This window comes from Caretta caretta, chromosome 7 (genome assembly GCF_965140235.1).
Source record: "Caretta caretta isolate rCarCar2 chromosome 7, rCarCar1.hap1, whole genome shotgun sequence".
Lineage (NCBI taxonomy): Eukaryota > Metazoa > Chordata > Testudines > Cheloniidae > Caretta > Caretta caretta.
Genome location: NC_134212.1, coordinates 77,073,944 through 77,098,721, shown reverse-complemented (window position 1 = coordinate 77,098,721; position 24,778 = coordinate 77,073,944). Strand labels below are relative to the sequence as shown.

General features: G+C 40.9%; 1 protein-coding gene across 16 annotated transcripts in view; it reads left to right on the top strand.

Moving 5' to 3' along the window:
* Positions 1 to 24,778, top strand: part of ANK3 (ankyrin 3) — a 558,892-nt gene that overhangs the window by 434,508 nt on the left and 99,606 nt on the right. For 13 of the 16 annotated variants that reach the window (XM_075130811.1, XM_048856231.2, XM_075130812.1 and 10 more), the window contains 5 exons: positions 13,477 to 13,575; positions 13,678 to 13,776; positions 14,616 to 14,711; positions 21,035 to 21,107; positions 21,303 to 21,365. In XM_075130811.1, coding sequence (XP_074986912.1) covers positions 13,477 to 13,575; positions 13,678 to 13,776; positions 14,616 to 14,711; positions 21,035 to 21,107; positions 21,303 to 21,365 — 430 coding nt within the window. The remainder of the gene's footprint in view (positions 1 to 13,476; positions 13,576 to 13,677; positions 13,777 to 14,615; positions 14,712 to 21,034; positions 21,108 to 21,302; positions 21,366 to 24,778) is intronic. The other 3 variants (XM_048856232.2, XM_048856233.2, XM_075130816.1) reach the window with 1 other exon arrangement.

The window sequence follows — 24,778 nt, the reverse complement described above, 5'->3', positions numbered from 1 at the left end:
TTCAGGCAACCTGGTGATTAATGGTACACAGCATGGGTTCTTCATCTAGAACAGCAATTTAGTATCTATAAGCATTGGCGTGCCATTATCTTTTCAGTAAGGCATGCAATTCTGCACTTGCATGCGAGGCATGACATCGCACGTACAGTACATGCAAGGTCACTCTGTGTGCGACTGGTGTCTCCCCATACTGCGGGGCACCAGCTGAAGGAGAAGACACATGACCACCCCATCCCCAAATCCCCATCCCCGCCTCCTCCCCAGGGCATGCAGCATTCCCCCACCCATGGCTTCCTGCAGCTCCCCCCCCCCCCCGCAGCCCACCACCCTAGCTCACCTCCGCTCTGCCTGCTCCCCTGAACACGCCGCCGCTCCGCTTCTCCCCCCTCCCTCTCAGGTGAGGGAGAGGCAGCGCATTCAGGCAGAGCAAGCGGAGCAGAGGTGAGCGAGGGGGGGAGCGCAGGAAGTAACGGGGGGGGTAGAGAAACCTCTCCCCGCCCCAGCTCACCTCCGCTCCACCACCGCCGCCTCCCCCGAGTGCACCACTGCTCGGCTTCTCCTCCCTCCCTCCCAGGCTTGCCGCGCGAAACAGCTGTTTCACACGTGGCAAGCCTGGGAGGGAGCGGGGAGAAGTGGAGCAGCGGCGGCGCGCTCAGGGGAGCAGGCGGAGGCGGAGCGGAGGCGAGCTGGGGTGGCGGGGGCACATTTCTAGGGGCGGCATGGCCGGCACCATGGCCGGCGCCGGAATGTCGCCCCTAGAAGTGTGCCGCCCCAAGCACCTGCTTGTTTTGCTGAGGCCTAGAGCCGGCCCTGATTTGTGCAACATGGTGATAAATCAGGTCCACAGTCTGCAGCCACTACTTAACAGGTGAAACTCTATTCAACTATCTATGAGATGCCCAGCAGCAGCTTCACTTTCCCTGGTCATTCGCTGCACCAGATCCCTCAAGGGGCTCACTTTGTCCTCTTGGAGATGGATCTCACCTAGTATTGAATCTTTCTGTAACCTGAACAGTAACCTCAGTAACGTTGGAGGACCTGCTGTCTTCACTTAATTAAAAGCAATGCCTAAACTGCACGCTAACCCCTAAACAGTACCTATGAATGTGTGCATTCCCCCCACCCCAATAGTCCTACAAATAGGAAGTAGTCTAAGTAGTGCACTGTCAGTGGGATCCCTGTCTGCCAATTCAATGGCCACTCCAGGGAGGACCTGAAATTCTTAACCACAGCACTGAAAATGAACCTGGTCAGTAGATAAAATTATCCAAAAGGAAAGCAAATTTATTTGAGCATAAGCTTTCGTGGGCTACAGGCCACTTCATCGGATGCATGCAGTGGAAAATACAGTGGGGAGATTTTATATACACAGAGAACATGATACAATGGGTGTTACCATACACACTGTAATGAGAGTGATCGGTAAGGTGAGCTATTACCAGCAGGAGAGGAAGAGGAAAAAAAAAAAAAAAACCTTTTGTTGTGATAATCAAGATGGGCCATTTCCAGCAGTTGACAAGAACGTCTGAGGAACAGTTGGGGGCAGAGGGGAAATAAACATGGGGAAATAGTTTTACTTTGTGTAATGACCCATTCACTCCCAGTCTTTATTCAAGCCTAATTTAATGGTGTCCAGTTTGCAAATTAATTCCAATTCAGCAATCTGAGGACACCACTCTGCCAAAAAACACTTGCTGCAGCCACTGTTGTAGGAAGACGTGTGAGAATCTGTGTCCTCTATTTCATCATGGACCAGTTTCTGGAGAAACCCTGATGATCTAAGTTTATAATGAAAGACCTGACAAACTCTTTACTGCAGTAGGAAACAGCCTTCCCCCCCACCAGTAATAACTACCTGGCCCTTTCTCACTCAATTACAGAATCCATAGAGAGAAAGAATACTTAATATTTTATCGATTTCAGAGTAACAGCCGTGTTAGTCTGTATTCGCAAAAAGAAAAGGAGTACTTGTGGCACCTTAGAGACTAACCAATTTATTTGAGCATGAGCTTTCGTGAGCTACAGCTCACTTCATCGGATGCATACCGTGGAAACTGCAGCAGACTTTATATACACACAGAGAATATGAAACAATACCTCCTCCCACCCCCCCGTCCTGCTGGTAATAGCTTATCTAAAGTGATCATCAAGTTGGGCCATTTCCAGCACAAATCCAGGTTTTCTCACCCTCCACCCCCCCCACACAAATTCACTCTCCTGCTGGTGATAGCCCATCCAAAGTGACAACTCTCTACACAATGTGCATGATAATCAAGTTGGGCTATTTCCTGCACAAATCCAGGTTCTCTCACCCCCTTACCCCCCTCCCAAAAACCACACACACAAACTCACTATCCTGCTTGTAATAGCTCATCCAAAGTGACCACTCTCCCTACAATGTGCATGATAATCAAGGTGGGCCATTTCTAGCACAAATCCAGGTTTTCTCACCCCCCCACCCCCATACACACACAAACTCACTCTCCTGCTGGTAATAGCTCATCCAAACTGACCACTCTCCAAGTTTAAATCCAAGTTAAACCAGAACATCTGGGGGGGGTGGGGGTAGGAAAAAACAAGGGGAAATAGGCTACCTTGCATAATGACTTAGCCACTCCCAGTCTCTATTTAAGCCTAAATTAATAGTATCCAATTTGCAAATGAATTCCAATTCAGCAGTTTCTCGCTGGAGTCTGGATTTGAAGTTCTTTTGTTTTAAGATAGCGACCTTCATGTCTGTGATTGCGTGACCAGAGAGATTGAAGTGTTCTCCGACTGGTTTATGAATGTTATAATTCTTGACATCTGATTTGTGTCCATTTATTCTTTTACGTAGAAACTGTCCAGTTTGACCAATGTAAATGGCAGAGGGGCATTGCTGGCACATGATGGCATATATCACATTGGTGGATGTGCAGGTGAAGGAGCCTCTGATAGTGTGGCTGATGTTATTAGGCCCTGTGATGGTGTCCCCTGAATAGATATGTGGGCACAGTTGGCAACGGGCTTTGTTGCAAGGATAAGTTCCTGGGTTAGTGGTTCTGTTGTGTGGTATGTGGTTGTTGGTGAGTATTTGCTTCAGGTTGCAGGGCTGTCTGTAGGCAAGGACTGGCCTGTCTCCCAAGATTTGTGAGAGTGTTGGGTCATCCTTTAGGATAGGTTGTAGATCCTTAATAATGCGTTGGAGGGGTTTTAATTGGGGGCTGAAGGTGACGGCTAGTGGCGTTCTGTTATTTTCTTTGTTAGGCCTGTCCTGTAGTAGGTAACTTCCGGGAACTCTTCTGGCTCTATCAATCTGTTTCTTTACTTCCGCAGGTGGGTATTGTAGTTGTAAGAAAGCTTGACAGAGATCTTGTAGGTGTTTGTCTCTGTCTGAGGGGTTGGAGCAAATGCGGTTGTATCGCAGAGCTTGGCTGTAGACGATGGATCGTGTGGTGTGGTCAGGGTGAAAGCTGGAGGCATGCAGGTAGGAATAGCGGTCAGTAGGTTTCCGGTATAGGGTGGTGTTTATGTGACCATTGTTTATTAGCACTGTAGTGTCCAGGAAGTGGATCTCTTGTGTGGACTGGACCAGGCTGAGGTTGATGGTGGGATGGAAATTGTTGAAATCATGGTGGAATTCCTCAAGGGCTTCTTTTCCATGGGTCCAGATGATGAAGATGTCATCAATATAGCGCAAGTAGAGTAGGGGCTTTAGGGGACGAGAGCTGAGGAAGCGTTGTTCTAAATCAGCCATAAAAATGTTGGCATACTGTGGGGCCATGCGGGTACCCATAGCAGTGCCGCTGATCTGAAGGTATACATTGTCCCCAAATGTAAAATAGTTATGGGTAAGGACAAAGTCACAAAGTTCAGCCACCAGGTTAGCCGTGACATTATCGGGGATAGTGTTCTTGATGGCTTGTAGTCCATCTTTGTGTGGAATGTTGGTGTAGAGGGCTTCTACATCCATAGTGGCCAGGATGGTGTTATCAGGAAGATCACCGATGGATTGAAGTTTCCTCAGGAAGTCAGTGGTGTCTCAAAGGTAGCTGGGAGTGCTGGTAGCGTAGGTGTCATCGATGTCATTTAACTTCATGTGAAGCCACAGGTGAGCTATCGTTTTCCTCCTCAGGAATATTATCATCTTTAATCATCATTTATACATCTCTGTAAGCCAACATAGCACTTTACACACATATATTGCTTGATGCTGCAATCTTTATTCTTGTGAGTACTTCCTACCCTTGTGTACCTGTGCACCTGGATCACTGGAATTACTCAAATGAGTGAGGAATGCTCAAAGGACTACAAAGAAAGGGAAGATTGGGCTGAGACACATTTTCTGCTTCAAAGGAATAGTAAGGAAGAATAGTTTTGCCACTGCAGGACTTGCTGAGTGAAATTTTTTGGCATTTATGATGTGTCAAAGTAGTTGATTGTAGTTTGGTCTGACCTAAAATCTATGAATCTATGAACAGTCTTAGAAGTACTATCAGACCTAAATATCCTATGCAGTTCAATTATAAGTCTTCATGGCTTTTTTCTCCTAGGATGTTTTTATTGTATTTTGGAGGAAAATATGAAAGGAAAAATAGCCACTCGTTTTGCAGGCTGCACGTTGACAGTGTTCTGGGGTTCCTCTTCTGGTTCTGCAGCAACAGTTCACTAAACACACTCTAATCCCAGGCTCTGATGACTTCACTCAAGGATACTGGTGATAAACAAAGCTGATTTGGCACAACAAAGCCATGTTAGTGGAAGCTGACTTTTTCTGTTTTTTAAGCATAGCTATGATTACTCAAGCTCCACTGGCCAGATGGGGGAAGTATTTACTTAAGTTCCCATAGAATCTTTATGGATAGCAATTCCATGCTTGAATAATAACAGTATAACAGTAACAGTATACTACCGACCACCTGACCAGGATGGTGATGGTGATTGTGATTGTGAAGTGCTCCAGGAGATTATAGAGACTATAAAAATAGAAAACTCAATAATAATGGGGGATTTCAGCTGTCTCGTTTTTGACTGGGTACATATCACCTCAGGATGAGATGCAGAGATACATTTTCTAGACACCATTAATGACTGCTTCTTGGAACAACTAGTCCTGGAACCCATAAGGGGGGAGGCAATTATTGATTTAATCCTAAATGGTGCACAGGATCTGGTCCAAGAAATAAATATAGCTGAACTACTCGGTAATAGCGACTATAATGTAATTAAATTTAACATCCTTGTGGGACGGAAAATACCAGAGAGACCCACCACAGTAGTATTTAACTTCAGAAAGCAGAACTACATAGAAATGAGGAAGCTAGTTAAATGGAAATTAAAAGATACAGTCACAAGAGTGAAATGCATCCAGTGTGCATGGAAACTTTTATAAAACACCATACTAGAGGCTCAAATTAAGTGTATGCTCTAAATAAATAAAAAATAGTAAGAGGACCAAAAAAGTTCCACCATGGCTAAATAACAGAGTAAAAGAAGTGGCTAGAGGCAAAAAGGCATCCTCTAAAAATTGGAAATGAGAGCCTGCTGAAGAAAATACAAAGAAGTATAAACTCTGTCAAGTATAGCAGTATAATTAGGAAGGCCAAAAAAGAAATTGAAGAGTAAAGACCCACAGAAACTAACAGCAACATTTTAAAAAAATACGTTAAAAACAGAAAGTCTGCCAAATAATCAGTGGGGCCACTGAATGATGGAGGTGCTAAAAGAACACTCAAGGAAGACAAGGCCATTTGCGGAGAAGCTATATTAATTCTTTGCATCAATCTTCGCTGCAGAGGATATGAGGGCGATTCCCACACCTGAGCTGGTCTTTTTAGGTGACAAATCTGAGGAACTGTCCCAGATTGAGATGACAGTAGAGGAGTTTTTGTTAGACAGTAACAAGTCACCAAAACCAGATGATATTCACCCAAGAGTTCTGAAGGAACTCAAATATGAAATTGCAAAACTACTAATTGTGGTATGTAGTATTTCATTTAAATGAGCTTCTGTAGCAGATAACTGGAGGATAGCTAATGTGATGCCAGTTTTTAAGAAAGTTTCCAGAAATGATCCTGGCAATTACAGGCCAGTAAGCCTAAATTCAGTACCAGGCAAATTGGTTGAAACTATAGTAAAGAACAGAATTATCAGACATATCAATGAACATGATTAGTTGGGGAAGAGTCAACACAGCTTTTATAAAGGGAAGTCATGCCTCACCAATCTACTAGAATTCTTTGAGGGAGGTCAACAAACATGTGGACAAGGGTCATCCAGTGGATATAATGTACTTGGACTTTCAGAAAGCCTTTGACAAGGTCCCTCAACAAAGACTCTTAAGAAAAGTAGACAGTCATGGGATAAGAGGAAAGGTCCTCTCATGGATCAGTAACTCATTACAATATAGGAAAAAAAGGGTAGTAATAAATAGTCAGTTTTCAGAATGGTGAGAGGTAAATAGCGATGTCCCCCAAGGATCTACACTGGGGACCAGTGCAGTTCAACATATTCATAAATGATCCAGAAAAACAGGTAACATTTGCAGATGATACAAAACTACTCAAGATAGTTAAGTCCCAGGCAGACTGTGAAGAGCTACAAAAGAATCTCACAAAACTGAGTGACTGGGCAACAAAATGGCAGATTAAATTCAATGGTGATAAATGCAAAGTAATGCACATTGGAAAACATTATCCCAACTATACATATAAAATGATGGGGTCTAGATTAACTGTTACCACACAAGGAAGTGTCACTGAAGTAATTGTGAATAGTTCTCTGAAAACATCCACTCGATGTGCAGCAGCAATCAAAAAAGCTAGCAGAATGTTAGGAACCATTAAGAAAGGGATAGATAATAAGATAGTACATATCATAATGCCACTATATAAATCTGTAATACGCCCACACTTTGAATACTGAGTGCAGTTCTTGTCACCCCATCTCAAAAAAAGATATGTTAGAATTGGAAAAGATACTCAGAAGGGCAACAAAAATTATTAGGGGTATGGAAAAGCTTCCATATGAAGAGAGAGAAAAAACAACGAAACTTTTCCTCTTGGAAAAGAGATGACTAAGGAGGGATATGATAGAGGTCTACAGAATCATGAAAGGTGTGGAGAAAATTAATTGGGAAGTATTATTTACTCCTTCACATAACACAAGAACCAGGGGTTATCCAATGAAATAACTAGGCAGCAGGTTTAAAACAAACAAAAGGAAGAACTGCTTCACACAGTGCACAGTCAACCTGCGGGGCTCATTGCCAGGGGATGTTGTGAAGGCCAAAACTCCAATGGATTCACAAAAGAATTAGAGAAGTTCCTGGGGAATAGATCCCTCAATGGCTATTAGCCAGGATGGTCAGGGATGCAAGCCCAAGTCCTGGGTGTCCTAAGCTTCTAACTTCCAGAAGCTGGGAGTGGATGTCAGGGGATAGATAACTCAATAATTGCCCTGTTCTGTTCATTCCCTCTGAAGCCTCTGGAATTGGCCACTGTCAGAAGACAGGATACCGGGTTATATAGACCACTGGTCTGACCCATTATGGCCATTCTTATGTTATGTTCTTTAAAAGGGAATGCAATGCAAAAATGGAATACTGGTAAAGCACACATTTCCAAATACCCTTCAGAAAATGAGGGTCCTTTAATAGTATTAAAAAAATGTGCTTGTTCAGACTATTTTCACCCCCACCTCCTTTGTCTTGCTTTTCTTCACCCTTCGTTCTGCATCTGAATATGCCTACACTGGAGCTGGGCAGAGATTTCCAGCTTAAATAGACATACCTGCTACACTAGTGCTAAAATTAGAAGTGTAGGTGCAGCAGTGCAAATAGTGAGAGGGGCTAGCTACCCCAGGTACAATCCCAAATGAAACCCTCAGTACGTATTCAGGTGTTTAGCCACTACTGCTGCTCACACCATTGTGTCTGCACTTATGTTTTTAGATTCAATAAAAGCTAGCACAGGTATATCTGTATGAGCTGCAAATAACACCACCCGCTCTAGTGTAGACATACCCTAAAACTTTTTCAAAACCTTGGATCTGTGTAGTTCACAGCCACCAGTGTACATCAGGAGTGATTCTTTAGAAGGCAGTGGAGTAAAACTAGTCCCAGCAGATCCAATCCACTACACACACCCAGCACCAACCAACCAGCCACTTCATGTCAGCTGCTCCAGACCCTGCCACAGTTAGAGAGCTTTAAGATGCAACTCACTATTCACAGAGGACAACTTTGGAATCCAACAGCAAAAGCAGATTTTTTTTCATTTCCAGCACCAGCAGCTTTTCTTTTCTGTGTTTGAATTGCTGGGAATGTAGGCCCTGAATCAGCAAAGTACCTGTGCATGACTTTAGTAGCCACTGAAGTCAATTGAACCACTCCTGCTTATAGTTAGGTACATGGTTAAGAATCTTGCTGGATCAGGACCTTAATTCTAGACTTGGGGCTTGACAGTTTTTCCTTCAGTACTTACATTTCCAGATACATAATAACTGTGTGTGTTGATTACATATATGTATTATCTTGCTTTCCTAGTATGGCCATAATGCTGAACACTGACAAGAGGGTTAATGCCCTTTTGAAGTTCATTATTATTTGGCTGTTCCACAGTGGCTAGTGTTGTTTTAATGTATAATTTACAGAGCTAGCCTGAGAAAATAAAACCAGATACTGGATTGCCGAAGGGATTGGTACTGGGATTTGGAGCTTTCCTCTCAGTGTTGCCTGTTTGAAGCTAGCACAGACCATTAGTTATTGAAAATTGTTACTGTGTGCTGGCTGTTGGACCCATATGACAAAAATTGATTGTCTCACTCTAGTTCCTGATAGGAAAGAGTCCGGATAATAAAGCCAACACTAAAGTGGCTGTATTTGTACCCTTGGTAGTATTTTTATCAAGGATTGAGAAATGATGGTGATCAACTACTCTCTTACTCCCTGAATTGTACCTTCCAGGTCAGGGCTGAGGCTGGACAGTGTGGGAAAAGTTGTACTGCCGATATACCTCTTTTGTTGCTAACTAAAAGTGTTCAGTACCTTTCACAAGCACGAAGAAAAAAAATCACAGTTTTATGTTTAATTATAATAATAAGCAATTTTAGTATTAAAAGGAAAAGGGAACAGAGAAATAGTGGTATGTTGGAAAGAGTGCTTGAAATGCTTAATCATGATTATTGAAATGTATCTTTGTTGCATATTATCTATCATATTATCGATTACTACCACAGTTTTTAGATGCATGTTAAACTGTCTAGTGGCCATTGCAGTAGAAATTTCCAACCCCTCAATAAAATTAATAGTTGGCCTTTGCGAGATACTTTATGCAGTTAAACCTTGATTTAGTAAAGCACTTAAACATGCTTAAACTTAAAGAAGTGCTTGTGTGCTTTGCTGAATCAAGGTCTCATTGGATTTGTGGTGTCTGGATCTAGAGGAGTTTTCAGCCTAATCAAAGACATCAGTGAAACTCTATTCGATTGTTCTGTGTTCATTTCTTAGCTCTCCCTCTATCTTCAGCGTCTGACGGCAACAGCAGAAAAAAACAGAGCAGCTTGAGAGTCAGCATGAAGAGAGATGTAATAATTCAAGCTGTTAGGATTTATTGTTACTACAAGGGAAAATGAAGGATATTGAAAAGATACCCACTACATGGGGTTTTTGATACTTTTCTCCTCCCAAAAAGGAGGGGGAATAGATGTTTGTTTCAATACCATAATATAGAATTAAAAGTCCAATATTTCTGGGTTAATTTTTGACATCTATTCTTTCTGCTTTTGAGAAGCACTCCCCATCTGTTAGCCCCCATGTTGATGTCCATTCTTAAACTGACTAGAAGCAATGTAATCAATTGATTACCATGAGGTAACAAAAATAGGAGCTGCATTAAAAAAAATCCTAATTTTCTGAAATAAGATATTATTGACTGGTAAGTCTGCTAAGTTCCAGGAAGCTTATGCCAGTAAATATTCGTTTAAAATCAAGATGCATCTGCATATGATGTTTCTATAGTTTAAAACTTGTTAACAAAACAAACATGTTTAGCCTCCTGTTTACTCATCTACAATGTTCTGAGAACCCAGAATGGGGAATCCAGGTAGCAGTGAGAATTGCTTTCTTGCTCTCCACCCTTGTTTGGCTGTGTAAGCAAACTGTGTAATCTGCCAGTTGGCATGATTCAGAAATCTCAACAGGATATCCATCTGCAATAAGGAAGTCAAGAAATACTGTAAATATAAATTTAGATAACTGCCAGACTGAAAGCCATTTGGTATTGGAGTTCATACTGTAGCTGGGAAATAGAGGATATTCTCTTTGGGTCTCAGGTTTAAGTAGGCATCTCAGTAATTAGTTTTAATTTTGTGTTTTGACCCAGCACAATTATTGTGGACATTGTTGCCTATTGCTATGAAAGCTGCTTGCTAACGGAAAGAAACTTCATTCTAAAATGTCCAATGTATTCATTTGTGTTCCATGCTGTCTTGTCACATCATCCTGTCTTTGCTGATGGCGGCACTACATTGTATAGCACATGGAGCATGATAAAACATGACACAATGTAACCACAAGGTACTGGAAACTTAAGAGAAAATCTTCCAGGGTGGCCCAGTGGTCTAGTGGTGGCACAATATGCTGCCACATAGGGTTCAGAGTTCAGTGTTTTCCTCCCAGGCTGGCAGGTGCTGAGATTGCCACCAAGGCACCATGCTGAACCCCAGAGGGGAGGGAAGAAGTACCTCATGTCACTCTGCAGTGAACCCACCTCCCTTCCCCATGCTTGATAGGAAAAACAGCATTAATGGCTTTAGTGAGAGCTGTATTTGGCAGTCATTTCTGGGACACAAGATAGCTGTGCTTTGAGGCCTCCAAGGGGAAAATAGTAGAAAGGAAATAAATGGGGGTGGAGGTCATTCGGAGTTCAAAAACTTCCCTCTGTTCTTTCCCCTACCCCACACACTTCAAAAGGGACAAAAAGAAAGTCTTCCAGAGTTAGTACTGTACCTGGTCTTTGATTCAAATTGCTAGCTAGTCAGCAGTGAGAAAAGAGCCAGCGAGAAAGAAGTCGTGTAGGTAATTGTTCTGCTAGCAGCTTACAGAGGTACAATAGTGGGTGCCATTAAAATCTTGACATTTACCATTTGCAGTGGGTAAATTTAAAGTAGTACTTAATTAAATAGTCTACTTAGTAGTTTCTTTATATTCTTTACATGTTACCTGATTTATGATTCACTGAAGTAAAGGCATGTAAATACACACACCATATTTTACAGTAATTGGCACATCTAATATTCCCCCAGGATGTTTTAAGATAGGCCATTAGGCACCTTTTGTTTAAAATGGACATGTTGGAGACTAATTTAAATTGATATGAAGAAAAGACTGAATCTAAATGCGACAACCACTGAAACATACTTTCAGTGTAAACCATGCAGAGCCATTCACATCTTTATTTTCCTTTTTCTTAAGAGTCATGGTTCAGTGGTCTGAAAATAAGATAGGGAGCAGGAGCTCCTGAATTCCAGTCCTGACTTTGGCATTCCCTTCCCAGTGCATCTGGGCAAGTCACTGAACCTCTGTGCCTCGGTTTCCTCCTTTGTAAAATAGAGAGGATAATCCTCGCCTATCCAACAGCCAACTGGGTTAATCTTTGTAAAGTACTTTGAAAAAGTCTTCTTTTTAGTTGCCCCTCTTCTGAACTGTCCTTCATTGCAGCCCCAGTCTGATTATAATGAAGTAAGCGTATTTATTAAGGAAGAAGAGATAATGTCTTGATGCAGGCAGATAAGAAAGGAGGAGATAATTGCTTTAGGAGGTACAATCTGATCATTTCTATCACTTTGTAAGAATCCCAAGCTCTTTCAGATCAACTAACAATATTTTCATTATAGTAAAAGACAGAAAAAGAGAGAAGAGATGGTGGGGGCAGCAGCTTTGGGTTCTCTCTGATTTGTTGCATTTTACAGTATAACTTCACTATTTATGAAAGTATTTGTTACGATTCTTTACATGTTTCAACATGTCGTTTAAGTTATTTAAAATTTGAATGGCTTTTAAGGTGAGCAGCAAATAGATTGAACACTCTGATTCCCTGTTGCTACATTTAAGTGAGATTTTTAAGTAGTATTTAGGTTTCTGTTTCTGAGCAGTATATTTATAGAGACAGGCTTACATTTTAGTTCTTAATTAGAACTCATGCCAAAAAATGTACTGCTTAGCTATGTTCAATTTTATAAGGTGTTTTGGACATGAGTCAGATTTCCCTTATTTGTTTAAGCATCTCATGCCCTGACAGCTGCTGGATTTTGCTGCAGCTCTGGTGGGCATTTCTGAACTGTACATTAATAATGAAAGTCAGGTAGGAAAACAACAAGGAGAAAAATCCATATATTCATCAGTGCAAAAGTTTGTCATGGTGTTCTGCTAACAAAACACCAGCTTCCACTGGTCTCTGAAACAAAAGGTCCAGAACACATTGGGTACGTCTACATTGCAACAAAACACCCATGGCTGGCCTGTGTCAGGTGACCCAGGTGTAACCCACACACCTTCTGGGTGTGGTGTTCTGTCCCATCTAGTGGCACCGAGACCACTTGAAGAAAGAGAGAGAAAATGAGTCTGCTCTTCAGCCTTAGCTAACAGCCAGTTGGCTTTTAGTTTATGCGGTAGAGGCTCATGCACTAAGCTCCAGAAGTCCCCAGTTCGATCCCGCCCACCAACAACTGGGGTCTGTTGGCGTTACACAGGCTAGGGCTACGAGGCTATAAAATTGCAGTATAGCCATTTGGACTCTGGGACTCTCCTCTCTCCCCCCTGCAATTTTATAGCCCCACAGCCCAAGCTCAGCAAGCCCAAAAAAGTTGACATGAGCCAGCCATGGGTGTTTTATTGCAGTGTAGACACACCCTTAAAAAACTAGACTTCATGCCTAAGAACTTCACATTCACCAGCAAGCATTCTGCCTCCCGTAGGACTACTTTGTGCTGCTGGAGTCCACTCAGATCCCTAGCGGCTCTTCTGGTCAGGATGGAGTTGGCTGTATATTCCATCCATTTTTATTATTTGTTTGTATTGCCGTAGTGCCTAGAGGACCCAATCAGGGATCAAGGCCCCACTGTGCTAGACACTGTGCACACACACACACAATAAAAGGATAGTCCCTGCACCAGTCTAAGCATATGAGAAAAGTCTGTGAAATCAACAATAAATATGCTCAACTTCACAAGACATGCAAGGCAGCTTCCCCTTATAGGTTCATTTTGGATACGGAAGGGAAAAGGTGTGTTCTGTGGGGAGGGAAAGATAAGAAGAGGACAGAGCACATAGCTGTCAGAGATCTTTTTCAGGATGTTTTTCCACATTACAAAACAAAACAAAACCTTCCCGGGGCTTTTCTGTTTTATATTCAGTTTATTGTCAGTAAATGCATAGAGTTGTTCACATATGGTAATTGCTTATGTTCATATATTTCTTCTTTTTAAAAAACATTCCAGATGGGATACACTCCATTACATGTTGGCTGCCACTATGGAAACATAAAGATTGTTAATTTCCTTCTGCAACACTTTGCTAAAGTTAATGCCAAAACGAAGGTGAGGTTTTCTTTTCCCTTCACTTGGTTTATTTTTTTAAAAAAAAATCAAAACCCTCTCCTGAGAACACTGCAAACTCTTCTGTTTTTCCATCCTTGGCAGAATGGGTACACCCCTCTACACCAAGCTGCTCAGCAGGGACACACCCATATCATTAACGTCTTGCTCCAGAATGGCGCATCGCCCAATGAACTCACTGTGGTAAGGGACAAGAGAAAAACATATTGTGGGTGGCTTCTTTTCTAGCATGACAATGCTTTCCCGACGGTAAAAAGTGCTGTGCCACTACATCTCAACAATGGAAATGTAGAAGAATGTGGGGCGGGGGACAGTGGGAGAGCATGAATAAAACAGAACAGCCAGCCTGTTATCTCAGCTATGAGACATAGCCACCTTAGTGCTCTACTTTTCCTGAAACACCAACTACTTTAAAATGCATTCGTAAGAGAATATAATTAGGCTTGTCAGAATTCAATTTTTATTTCGACGGATAATATAGATGTTTATTTTTGAGCATTTTTTTCCTATTTTAACCAAGTTAAACTTTCACAGTTACAAGAAATTACGGGGGTGACAGCCATGAAAATTATTTAATGACAGTAAATATTGAGATTCAAAATGTTAAAGCTTTATAACCATTAAAATACAAATTGTCAACATCACATGTCAAAATATACAAAGTAAATATCCTGAAACTGAAGTCTAAGAAGTATTTTTCTTATTTTGCCTCTCTTTAAATTTCATTATTATTGATGGAATTTTTTTTTCATCTGTTTGGGTCTGTGTGGTGAAATCAATGTTTTCCAACATTTAATGATAAAAATTTAATCCTTCTATTGTACTGGTTATTTCTCTCCTTGCCATTTATGTAAACAGTTAAATGCCTAACGTTACATGTCCTGCTGCTGGAACTTTTTATTGCGTTGACTTATAAACATTTTCTTTGAACTCTGAAGTAAATTTTTACTGAACTTATTACTTGTTCTTATAGCTAAGCATTGTTAATGCATATCCATTTTTATTAATTTTTCAATTCTCAGAATGGGAACACTGCCCTGGCCATTGCTAAACGACTTGGCTACATTTCAGTTGTTGACACATTGAAGATCGTGACAGAAGAGACCATGACTACAATTGTAAGTATAGTATATTTCAATAATGAAATTATTATAACTTTCTTAATCTACAAAGTTATACAAACATGGTATTTAGCTTTGTTGATAGATACCTGCTGAGATTGCAATCTGATTGTTAAAGGTGGCCATACATACTGTTAGTAATATAACATCCGTATGCAGTCAAATATAAAAAAAAATCATATTTACAGCAAATTTATTTAAAAAGTGCTAAAATTCAGGTAATAAATATCACCAAAATGTATTGCAAAAACCTTACTGAAATTGATTTTTATACACAGTATAAATAAATTGATATTTATACACAGTATAAATAACCAGGGTCCCAATCCTTCAACTAGATCTGCATGGGCACAGTGTCCTGCATGTGGCGATCTAATTGCAAGCTTGGGGCCTCAGTGCAGTCACTTTCCTCATATGGTTTTGTAAACAAGCAGAAACCAACATCGATCTCCTCTCTTCTTAAGAGACCCAGTTCTGAATGCCTGCAGTGGTTCACTCAGTGCTCTCTCACCCACCAGTACCTTCAAGTAGTAGCGCACAAAATATACTGTTGTAGGGGCTTGCAAATGTCATGATTTAGTTTAAAAGCAGTTCTTCCAAACTGACAAAATTGGATGGAACACCACTAGAAGGGTTTGTACTGTAATTGTGGGATGCTTCTTGAAGGCAATTAAAAGATTAAGTCCCAGTGTTATCTGTTAGTGTTAAAGGGACACCATCAACTTAAATATGTCATTTCTGTTTGAAAGCATCTTACTGTTGTTTCAGGTAACAGTTTCAGTGACCATAACTGAAAAAGATTAGAGTGAAACATTACTGCTCAATTGTTTTCAGCTCAATTACATTTGACAGTACTTCATCTTTAATCGGGCTCTCTGTTTCTCTTTTAATCAGTTAGTTAGTTTCTCCTGTTGTTTGTGTGTGTCTTTCATACAGTAACGGGGAGAGAGACAAACATTTTTAATAAGAGGAAAGTTTGATTGAAAAAGAATAAAAATTGGCAAGGGATTCAGAGGCAGGCATAGTGCTTAAAAATGACATTGAGCTCATTTTTTGAAACTGACTACATTTCAGATTGATGGTGTCCCTTTGAAAAGAAGACATCTAGGCCCTGGTCCTGCAAACATGCATCAGCATAACTTTACTCATGTCAGTATTCCTACTGAAGTAAAAGGGTATAGTCACACGGGTGAAGTTACACACATAGACAAGTGTTTGCAGACTCAGAGTCCTGCCATATTAATTTTATAATGAACCACAAAATGTTTGAAATAGATACTTAAGGCTCACTTTATGAACAAGCCCAGTGCTTCCATTGCCTGATTTATTATCATATACTACATTCTCTCTCAAGCAAGCCATTTCAGATTAAGCCAGTTTGAATACCTTTGAATTTAGAAACACTTTTGACTCAGCAACAGGTGATCACTTGTTTGACAACTTTAATCCAGTTAAATTTACAACTTTCCAGATTTAGCACTGACTACAAATAGTTGTTAAATTCATGTTGTAAATTAAGGGAAGCTGGAATTTACTGATGTCTAAGGAACATTTTTAAAATGCTTACGCACGCCAGCCTCAAAAGGAGGAGATATCTAAATTTGGCAGTATAAGTAAGGTGAACCCATTAGAAATAACGCTAATGCCTCAAATATATTTTGTCTGACAGGAAACCTGTTTTTCACCTTTGCTGGTGACCAGTTCCTAGACCCAGACCTTATAATTTAGAGTGTATGTACATAACTCCTTGCACGGTATCCATATATGTGTTTTGCAATAATAGTGATGACCAGTGTGACACCGGCACTTGTTTGAGAGCTCACATGACATTCTTTGGTGAGCTTGAATGCATGCACCAGACACAGGAGATTCCTGTACCCTGTATACACTCCCTCTTTGCCCCTTGCCAGTTGGCACTAAGAGGTTCCTGGATCACAGGTATGTTCTCCCAATATTGCTCACTGCTTAATGACAAAATCATCACAATATTAATAGTGTGATGACAATATCTTACGACAGTGGTCACCAACCCGTTAATCGTGATCTCCGGTGGTGTAGTGGGGCTGCCACTAAGGCAGGCTCCCTGACGGCTGCAGCCCCACACTGCTCCCGGAAGCAGCCAGAATGCTCCCGTGACCCTGGGGGGTAGGGGTCTCCGTGTGCTGTTCCTGCCTGCAAGCACCACTCCCACAGCTCCCATTGGCTGGGAACAGGAAACCGTGGCCAATTGGAGCTTTGGGGGTGATGCCTGCAGAGAGGGTTAGCACGCAGAACCATGTGCCCCCCATCCCAGGAGCTGCAGAGGCGCAGTGGCCCCTTCCTGGAGCAGTGTGGGGCCTGGGCAGGCAGGGAGCCTGCCTTAGCCTCGCTGCACTTCCGTCCACGAGCCGCCCACAGTAAGTGCCGCCACACCCCAGCCCTGAGCCCCCTCCCGGAGCCGGCACCCCATACCCCCTCCTGCACCATAAGTCCCTGCCCCTGCCCCAGTCCTGACCTCCCTCCCAGAGCCTGCACCCCAACACTCTGCCCCAGCCCTGAGCCCCCTCCCAGAGCCAGCACCCTGAACCCTCTCCTGCACCCCAACACTCTGCCCCAGCCCAGAGCCCCCTCCTGCACCCAAACACACTCCCAGAGCTTGCACCCCTCACCTCCTCCTACACCCTAACCCCTGCCCCAGGCTCAGCCCAGAGCCGCCTCCTACATTGCGAACCCCTTGGCCCCAGCCCAGAGCCTACACCCCCTCCCAAACCCCAACCCTCTGCCCCAACCCGTGAAAGTGAGTGAGGGTGTGGGAGAGCGAGCAACAGGGGGCGGGGGGTGGAGTGAGCAGGGTGGGGCTTTGGGGAAGGGATGGGATAGATCCTGGGTTTCTCTTAAATTCAAAAAGTGATCATGGGCATGAGAAGGTTGGAGGCCACTGTCTTACGATGTGACTGACCCTTGTTAACCAATCTTCTCTTATTGTCTTTGACTATGGATCCGTACCTACATAAATTGATATTGTTGGGATGATAAACACCAACGTTCATTTGTACCTCCTACTTTTGACTTATTTCAGAGTAGCAGCCGTGTTAGTCTGTATTCACAAAAAGAAAAGGAGTACTTGTGGCACCTTAGAGACTAACCAATTTATTTGAGCATAAGCTTTTGTGAGCTACAGCTCACTTCATCGGATGCATACTGTGGACTAGATTTCCACTCCATACGGCTAAATGCAATGCCTTGCGTAATGACAGATTTCAGAGTAACAGCCGTGTTAGTCTGTATTCGCAAAAAGAAAAGGAATATTTTTGACTTCGTAAAGGAAGTGGATAATCGTTCCCATACTTTTTTCTTTTTCAACTGATGGCTGCTGTACAAAGTTATCAAAAGAAGCGATATTGAGACATCTTGGGCAGATATTTGTTGAAACGCAAACAGCACAAGGTGTTATGAATGATCACATAAATCCTCTTGGTAGCTACAAAGGGTCAGATCGTGAGATAACGATCTGCCTTGGTAAGGGTGTGTGTGTAGTTGCACTGTCCCTGGAGCCCAGAAGGGAGATTGTGACTCTGCTTATCCAGAGAGTGAGTAAACTGCTCTGGGTACTTACCTGGCACAGTTATGCCACCCAGCATGTGGGGAGATGGAGCCAAAGCTTAGCCCAGTCCCCACTCTGTTCTGCCTACCCCCACCTATCCCTCTCACAGAGAGGAGAATGTAGTGGCTTGTGCAGATCGCTCCCATGCTGCTATTCATGTCATGGGGAGCCAGTAAGCCACCATGCTAGCTGGGCACAATCTGCACCACAGAAAAACCATTTAAAGCAAGTGAATGCTGGTTCGAAAAAGCTGGCTAATTTCTTTCGTGAATTTTTTTTCTAAAACTACTATTTAAAGCAAAACAAAATAGGAAAGAAACATCCTCCTTGTTTTTTGAGCACACTGCAGACAGAAAACTGTTAATATTCACCTCTCACAATTGTGGTGTCATCAGCTTCCTTGTGAGTGGCCTGTTATCAAGGCAGTTGGTTGATATATAGAAGACATTCAGGATCAAAAGCTGGCTTTTATCTTTGTTACTTCATGTGCGCTTTCCCTCTTGTCACTTCCATAGCTGTGTTCTATAATTCATTAGCTTATATAAAACCTATATTGCTCTGTCTTAAAATGTGCTAACAAGATAAACTTCAAAATAAAGAAGTATAGTTAGATATGCTGGATAATAAGCACCAATCACCACTGCTTCTCTATCTTTTTAGCACCTCTCTTCATACCTTCTCTAAAAGTTACTTATCTCTAGGGAGATTCTAAAATATTTTTCTACAACAGGAATAAGGCTTATTGAACAACTGACATCATAACAAAGAGTTTTAGGAGAGCAGCATAAACAGAAACTTGTTATCTCAAGCTCAGGCTTGTAGAGATCTAGATAATTGTAGGACAAGGATATTTACTGTTGCACACTGAGAACTCCAAATATAGGAGGCTCATTCGTAGACTGTACAACTAATGAACTAGTTGGGTTCATGTCACATAGGTAGGAAGATATATTATTTAATATGTGCTATAAGTAGAGAAAAGTTGCATTACATCAAATTGTGAATTAGACTACAAGAAATGTACGGTACAAAAAGGACTTCACAGCCCAAAATGCCTTTTAGTTTAGACACAGCTCTAGTCACAGAAACCCAGAAAACAGTTTTTATTAAAATCAAGATGTTGGTAATCAGTCACCAACAACATTGTGTGGTGCATTGTAGACTCTTGGCACTTTGAGATAGAATCTGAATTACTGAGGGCATTAGACTCTCCTGTCACGTAGTCATCTAATTTAAAGATCTTTTGAGGATATTCGGCCAAATCTATCCCAGCTGTAATTCCATTTAAGGTGGTACAAAGGGTGAATATGGGTTAGTGTATTGTGATTTTTTTTACCCATACTGTAATAAAACTCTAATAATAACTGAATAAATTATGTATGTGATCTTTGATCCATACAATTCAGTCTGTATAGACATGGCTGAGGCAAAATCTTTGAACATGCATTGACAGAACCTTCTAAAGCTGGTAGTTTAACCTTAAATAATTCCCACAGAACAAAATGAGTGTAAGGTCTTTAATAAGTTCTAAGCTACTTTGCTCATGAAGGAATGCTTCCATTATATCAAATGAGGACAAGAGCCAGAGAGACATAAACTTGCCACAGAATTATTTATGAAGCTAGACAAAAATAAAGTATATAAAGGTAAATGAAGAATGACAAGCTTAAAAGTTTGGATCAAAGACCACAACCAGAATCTTTTCAGTCATTTTTCCTCCTAAAACTTTGTTAATCATTTGTGAACTTTGTGTCTGATGACTGGGAAATAACAGTGGTAGAAAAAGTGGAAACACAAATGTGAGCATATCTTTGAATTTCGCTCAGCATTCTGGCTTGGATACAGCTATACCAAACCTGTACAGATTTTTCTGTAGGATCCAAAACATCGTGCTTGACTGCTCTCTTACTTCAAAGTTTGTGGTTCCGTTAGGGTTTCAATATCCCCTTTTTTATTAAACCAGCAGGTCAGCTCTGAGCTATCTTGTCATATATAGCTACTGTAAATGAAGATTTCAGGCATGCAAACTCAGCTTTCCCCAAATCTAAGTCTTCTTATACTGCTCCCTGAACCTGAATGAGAATAAATGATAGAAGTAAAAATCAGCCATCTGAATGCATTCTGTGCAAAATTTTCTGATGAATATCATAGATTACCATAATATTATTACAGTTGTCACTATGGAAAATATAGGCAGTTCAAGGTGAGGTATGTATTTAAAAATATTGCAGAGAAAATTAGCTCCAAAATCACAAAATAGTCCGATGCAGGAAGCAGGAAACTTCACACAGCAGAAAAGGACTTAATAGGTTAGGGCTAGATTGTGTTACTCTTGCTCCCATTAAAGTCAATGGGACTGTAGAAAGAGTAAGGTACTACTTTAGGCTCCTATTTTTACAAACATCTTGGCCTTAAATTCTTTCACTGTACTTGTTTCTTTTATGTGATATGATCATTTTTGGATCCTCAGAGCATTCTATCTGCTGTATGAACTTGTATGAATATAGTTAAATATATTGATATAATATTAGGTAGTTTTATTATTTGAATGTACTGTATTTCATAATTATATGCAGCTACATGTTGAAACTGCAGAAAATAAAATAAAGGCTTATTCTGCTAATTTCAGATCATAAATGTGGCCTGTCATGTATTTTAATTTATAAATGTAACAATAAATTGATGTTTTTCTGATGAAAATGTCTGAACTTTGAAATGATCTTATTATGTTTAACAGACTGTCACAGAAAAGCATAAAATGAATGTACCAGAAACTATGAATGAAGTTCTTGACATGTCTGATGATGAAGGTATGCAAAAAGGGAAATTTTTATTTACTTTTAAAATTCTATTTGTTGTATCATAGATTGTTTGTTAAATTCTTCGCCCCGCCCCATTGGATAATCGTTGTTGCAAAAAAAAATTATTAGTTATGACATTATATTATTTTGTTGACATATCAGTGCTCTACATATTTACTTATATTGTTTACTTAAATCATGCAGTACGTAAAGCCTACACCCCTGAAATTCTCAGTGATGGTGAATATATGTCAGATGTTGAAGAAGGTATTTGTGCATTTTTGTATTGCGGTGATATTTAACTTCAACATTTTCATTTTATTTTCTAACTTTAGAAATAATCTCTTTTTTTCACTAACTTTTCTTATTACCCTACTAGCAAGAATCAGTACGTTAGACCAGAGTACTTCAGAAAATTGTTTGATTTACTGCTAACATGCTAATTTTGCCCAGATCTTTTGCTTCACTATTTTAAAATCAAATTGCCAATAATTTTCTGGAATATTCTTTCTGCTGCTGCTGCTTCATAAATAGAGTTGGTTTAGTATTTTATTTTAAAAACTAAACATTTGCCCAAGAGATAAATATACACATTCTTGGGAAGAAACAGCTGACAACAGGAGATAACTTCTGAAAGGATCAGGTATAAATTTTACATTTCTAGTGTCTACCCTCCACAAAAGTGAATTATGGGATTATTCATTTGATACTGAAGACATACCCTGGTAAAATGAGATTTCAGAGTATAAAATCCCAATCATCATTTAGTGTAATGTCGCATAAGTGCAAGTTACATTTGCACTGAATAAGACACTATATTGTACTTAAAAGAAGATGACTCCCATTTTGGTAGGACCACAGCAAATACAGTAATTGGGAATGGTGGGCATTACTGGATATGAGTCAACAGTGTGCCCTTGTTGCCAAGAAGGTCAGTGGCATTTTGGGATGTATAAGTAGGGGCATTGCTAGCAGATAGAGGGACGTGATCGTTCCCCTCTATTCAACATTGGTGAAGCCTCATCTGGAGTAATGTGTCCAGTTTTGGGCCCCACACTATAAGAAGGATGTGAAAAAACTGGAAAATGGAGGGCAACAAAAATGATTAGGGGACTTATGAGGAGAGGCTGAGGTTAACTGGGATTGTTTAGTCTGTGGAAGAGAAGAATGAGGGGGGATTTGGTAGCTGCTTTCAACTACCTGAAAGGGGGTTCCAAAGAGGATGGCTCTAGACTGTTCTCAGTGGTAGCAGATGACAGATTGAGGCGTAATGGTCTCAAGTTGCAGTGGGGGAGGCTTAGGTTGGATATTAGGAAAAACTTTTTCACTAGGAGGATGCTGAAGCACTGGAATGCGTTGCCTAGGCAGGTGGTGGAATCTCCTTCCTTAGAAGTTTTTAAGGTCAGGCTTGACAAAGCCCTGGCTGGGATGATTTAGTTGGGGATTGGTCCTGCTTTGAGCAGGGGGTTGGACTAGGTGACCTCCTGAGGTCCCTTCCAACTCTGATATTCTATGATTCTATGACTGCCGATACAGTGCTAGACTCAGACACAGAGCTGTGCCACCCCAAGAAGAGCCCTGAGAAGGTACTGTGGCTCAGAGAGGGCCTAATTAATCAGGCTTTCTGTAGTGAACCCTATAGGGGCTGCAATAGAGCCCATTGGTCTTCAACACCATCTGGGGATTTTGAGCCACTGAACCATCCCAGTGGTTTGTGGTCCCAATCACCCCCTCTATGCTGGCCTGTTCATGGCTAGCACAGAGACATCCTCCACAGTACCCAGATTATTTTCTAGGGGGTTAATAGAATGCAACCAGGAGGGACCGAAACAATGCCATTCCTGAAAGTCTGTTGTTGATGGGGTTTTTCTGTTTGTTTTTAAATGTTCCAAACTGAAGGAAGCTGTCTAGCTCCATGAGCCATATAGTTTTACAGCTGGGTAAAGTTTCAGGAGTTTGATTATTCACACTTGTGTGAAGCCAGATCTTTGGATAGAAATAAGAATATTTTCCTCTGTTCAGAAGCCCACCTGGAGGCTTCTTCACCTGCTTTCTCCCTCCATCTGTACAGCCACGGAGGTTAATAGGTGCAGAGAGCCTTGCTCTTCGTGCTTGGATGAATTTCTCCATAAAGCTGAAGATACCATAGCACCACACAGAGACCATAATCAAAAAATCAAACAGAGATTCTGCAATTATGAAGAAAGAAATGACAGTATTTTGTACGCTACCCATTCTATTCCGATTAGCTTGCATGATAGCTGTAACTTCTCCCAGTGTAGTAGTAGCTGCTGTAGCAGTGGTCTCAGTTTTCCTCTCAAACTCTTTATTTAGACTTCCCTGATTCCATGCTTGGTGAAATGTTTATTTTTACTTTCTTTTATAGTATTTTAAACTTTAGAAAATAAGGCCATTTTAGCCAGTCACTATGTTGAAATAATGTTTAATTTATGTGCTGAATCTCTTCTTTTAAAATTTCCACCAAGATGTTCCCATTATTATATAACTCCAACTGGATAACAATGTTGTTTTCCATTTGTGGTGAAAAATAAAAGTTTTAGACTATCATTTATATTTGTACTCTTCACATTCAAGTGCAAAATTATTGTAGCTTACCTGAACATCATTATTACTCAAGAAAGAAATACTATTTTGTTATATTACAGTGCTAGAATTAAGACTGATGCAGTATTTGAGAAATGTTCAAATATGAAATGATAATCTCAGAATTTGACTGAAAATGTTGCTTTTATTAATGTGTTGCAGCATCTGCAAAGACGATGCAAAGTTCAAACAGACTCACAGTAATAGTCTTGAGGTCTGTGGCAAGCTGAAGAGTTTACTCACAATTATTTTTAAAAGGCCAATTTAAAAATATAAATAGATTATGAAACAATTTAGATAGAGGAAGCAATCAGTTTGGTATATAATGAACCCAAGACATATAGTTGTCAGACCTTATCTCTGTGAATAGGATTTCAGATTAATAAATAGATATTTTATTAACCCATGATGATGCATTCAAAGGTGCAGTGTGTGTGTGTGTGTGTGAGAGAGAGAGAGAGATCTTTTTTTCTTTTAGATTGCCGACTCCTCAGGAGAGGAGCTGTTTTTATTTTGTGTCTTGTTCAGCATCAAGCACACCTTTGGTGGTTAACAAATAAATAATAATAATAAATTATGGGTTTTGATGCCCTCCCCCCATAAATCTTCAGTGCTGGCCAAGGATGTAGATGCAAAAAACCCATTTAAAATCATGATTCATAGATTCATAGATATTTAGGCCAGAAGGGACCATTATGATCATCTAGTCTGACCTCCTGCACAATGCAGGCCACAGAATTTCACCCACCACTCCTAAAAAAGACCTCACACCTATATCTGTGCTATTGAAGTCCTCAAATTGTAGTTTGAAGACCTCAAGGAGCAGAGAATCCTCCAGCAAGTGACCCGTGCCCCATGCTACAGAGGAAGGTGAAAAACCTCCAGGGCCTTCCAATCTGCCCTGGAGGAAAATTCCTTCCCGACCCCAAATATGGCGATCAGCTAAACCCTGAGCATATGGGCAAGATTCATCAGCCAGATACTACAGAAAATTCTTTCCTGGGTAACTTGGATCTTACCCCATCTAAAAACCCATCATAGGCCATTGGGCCTATTTACCATGAACATTTAATTAC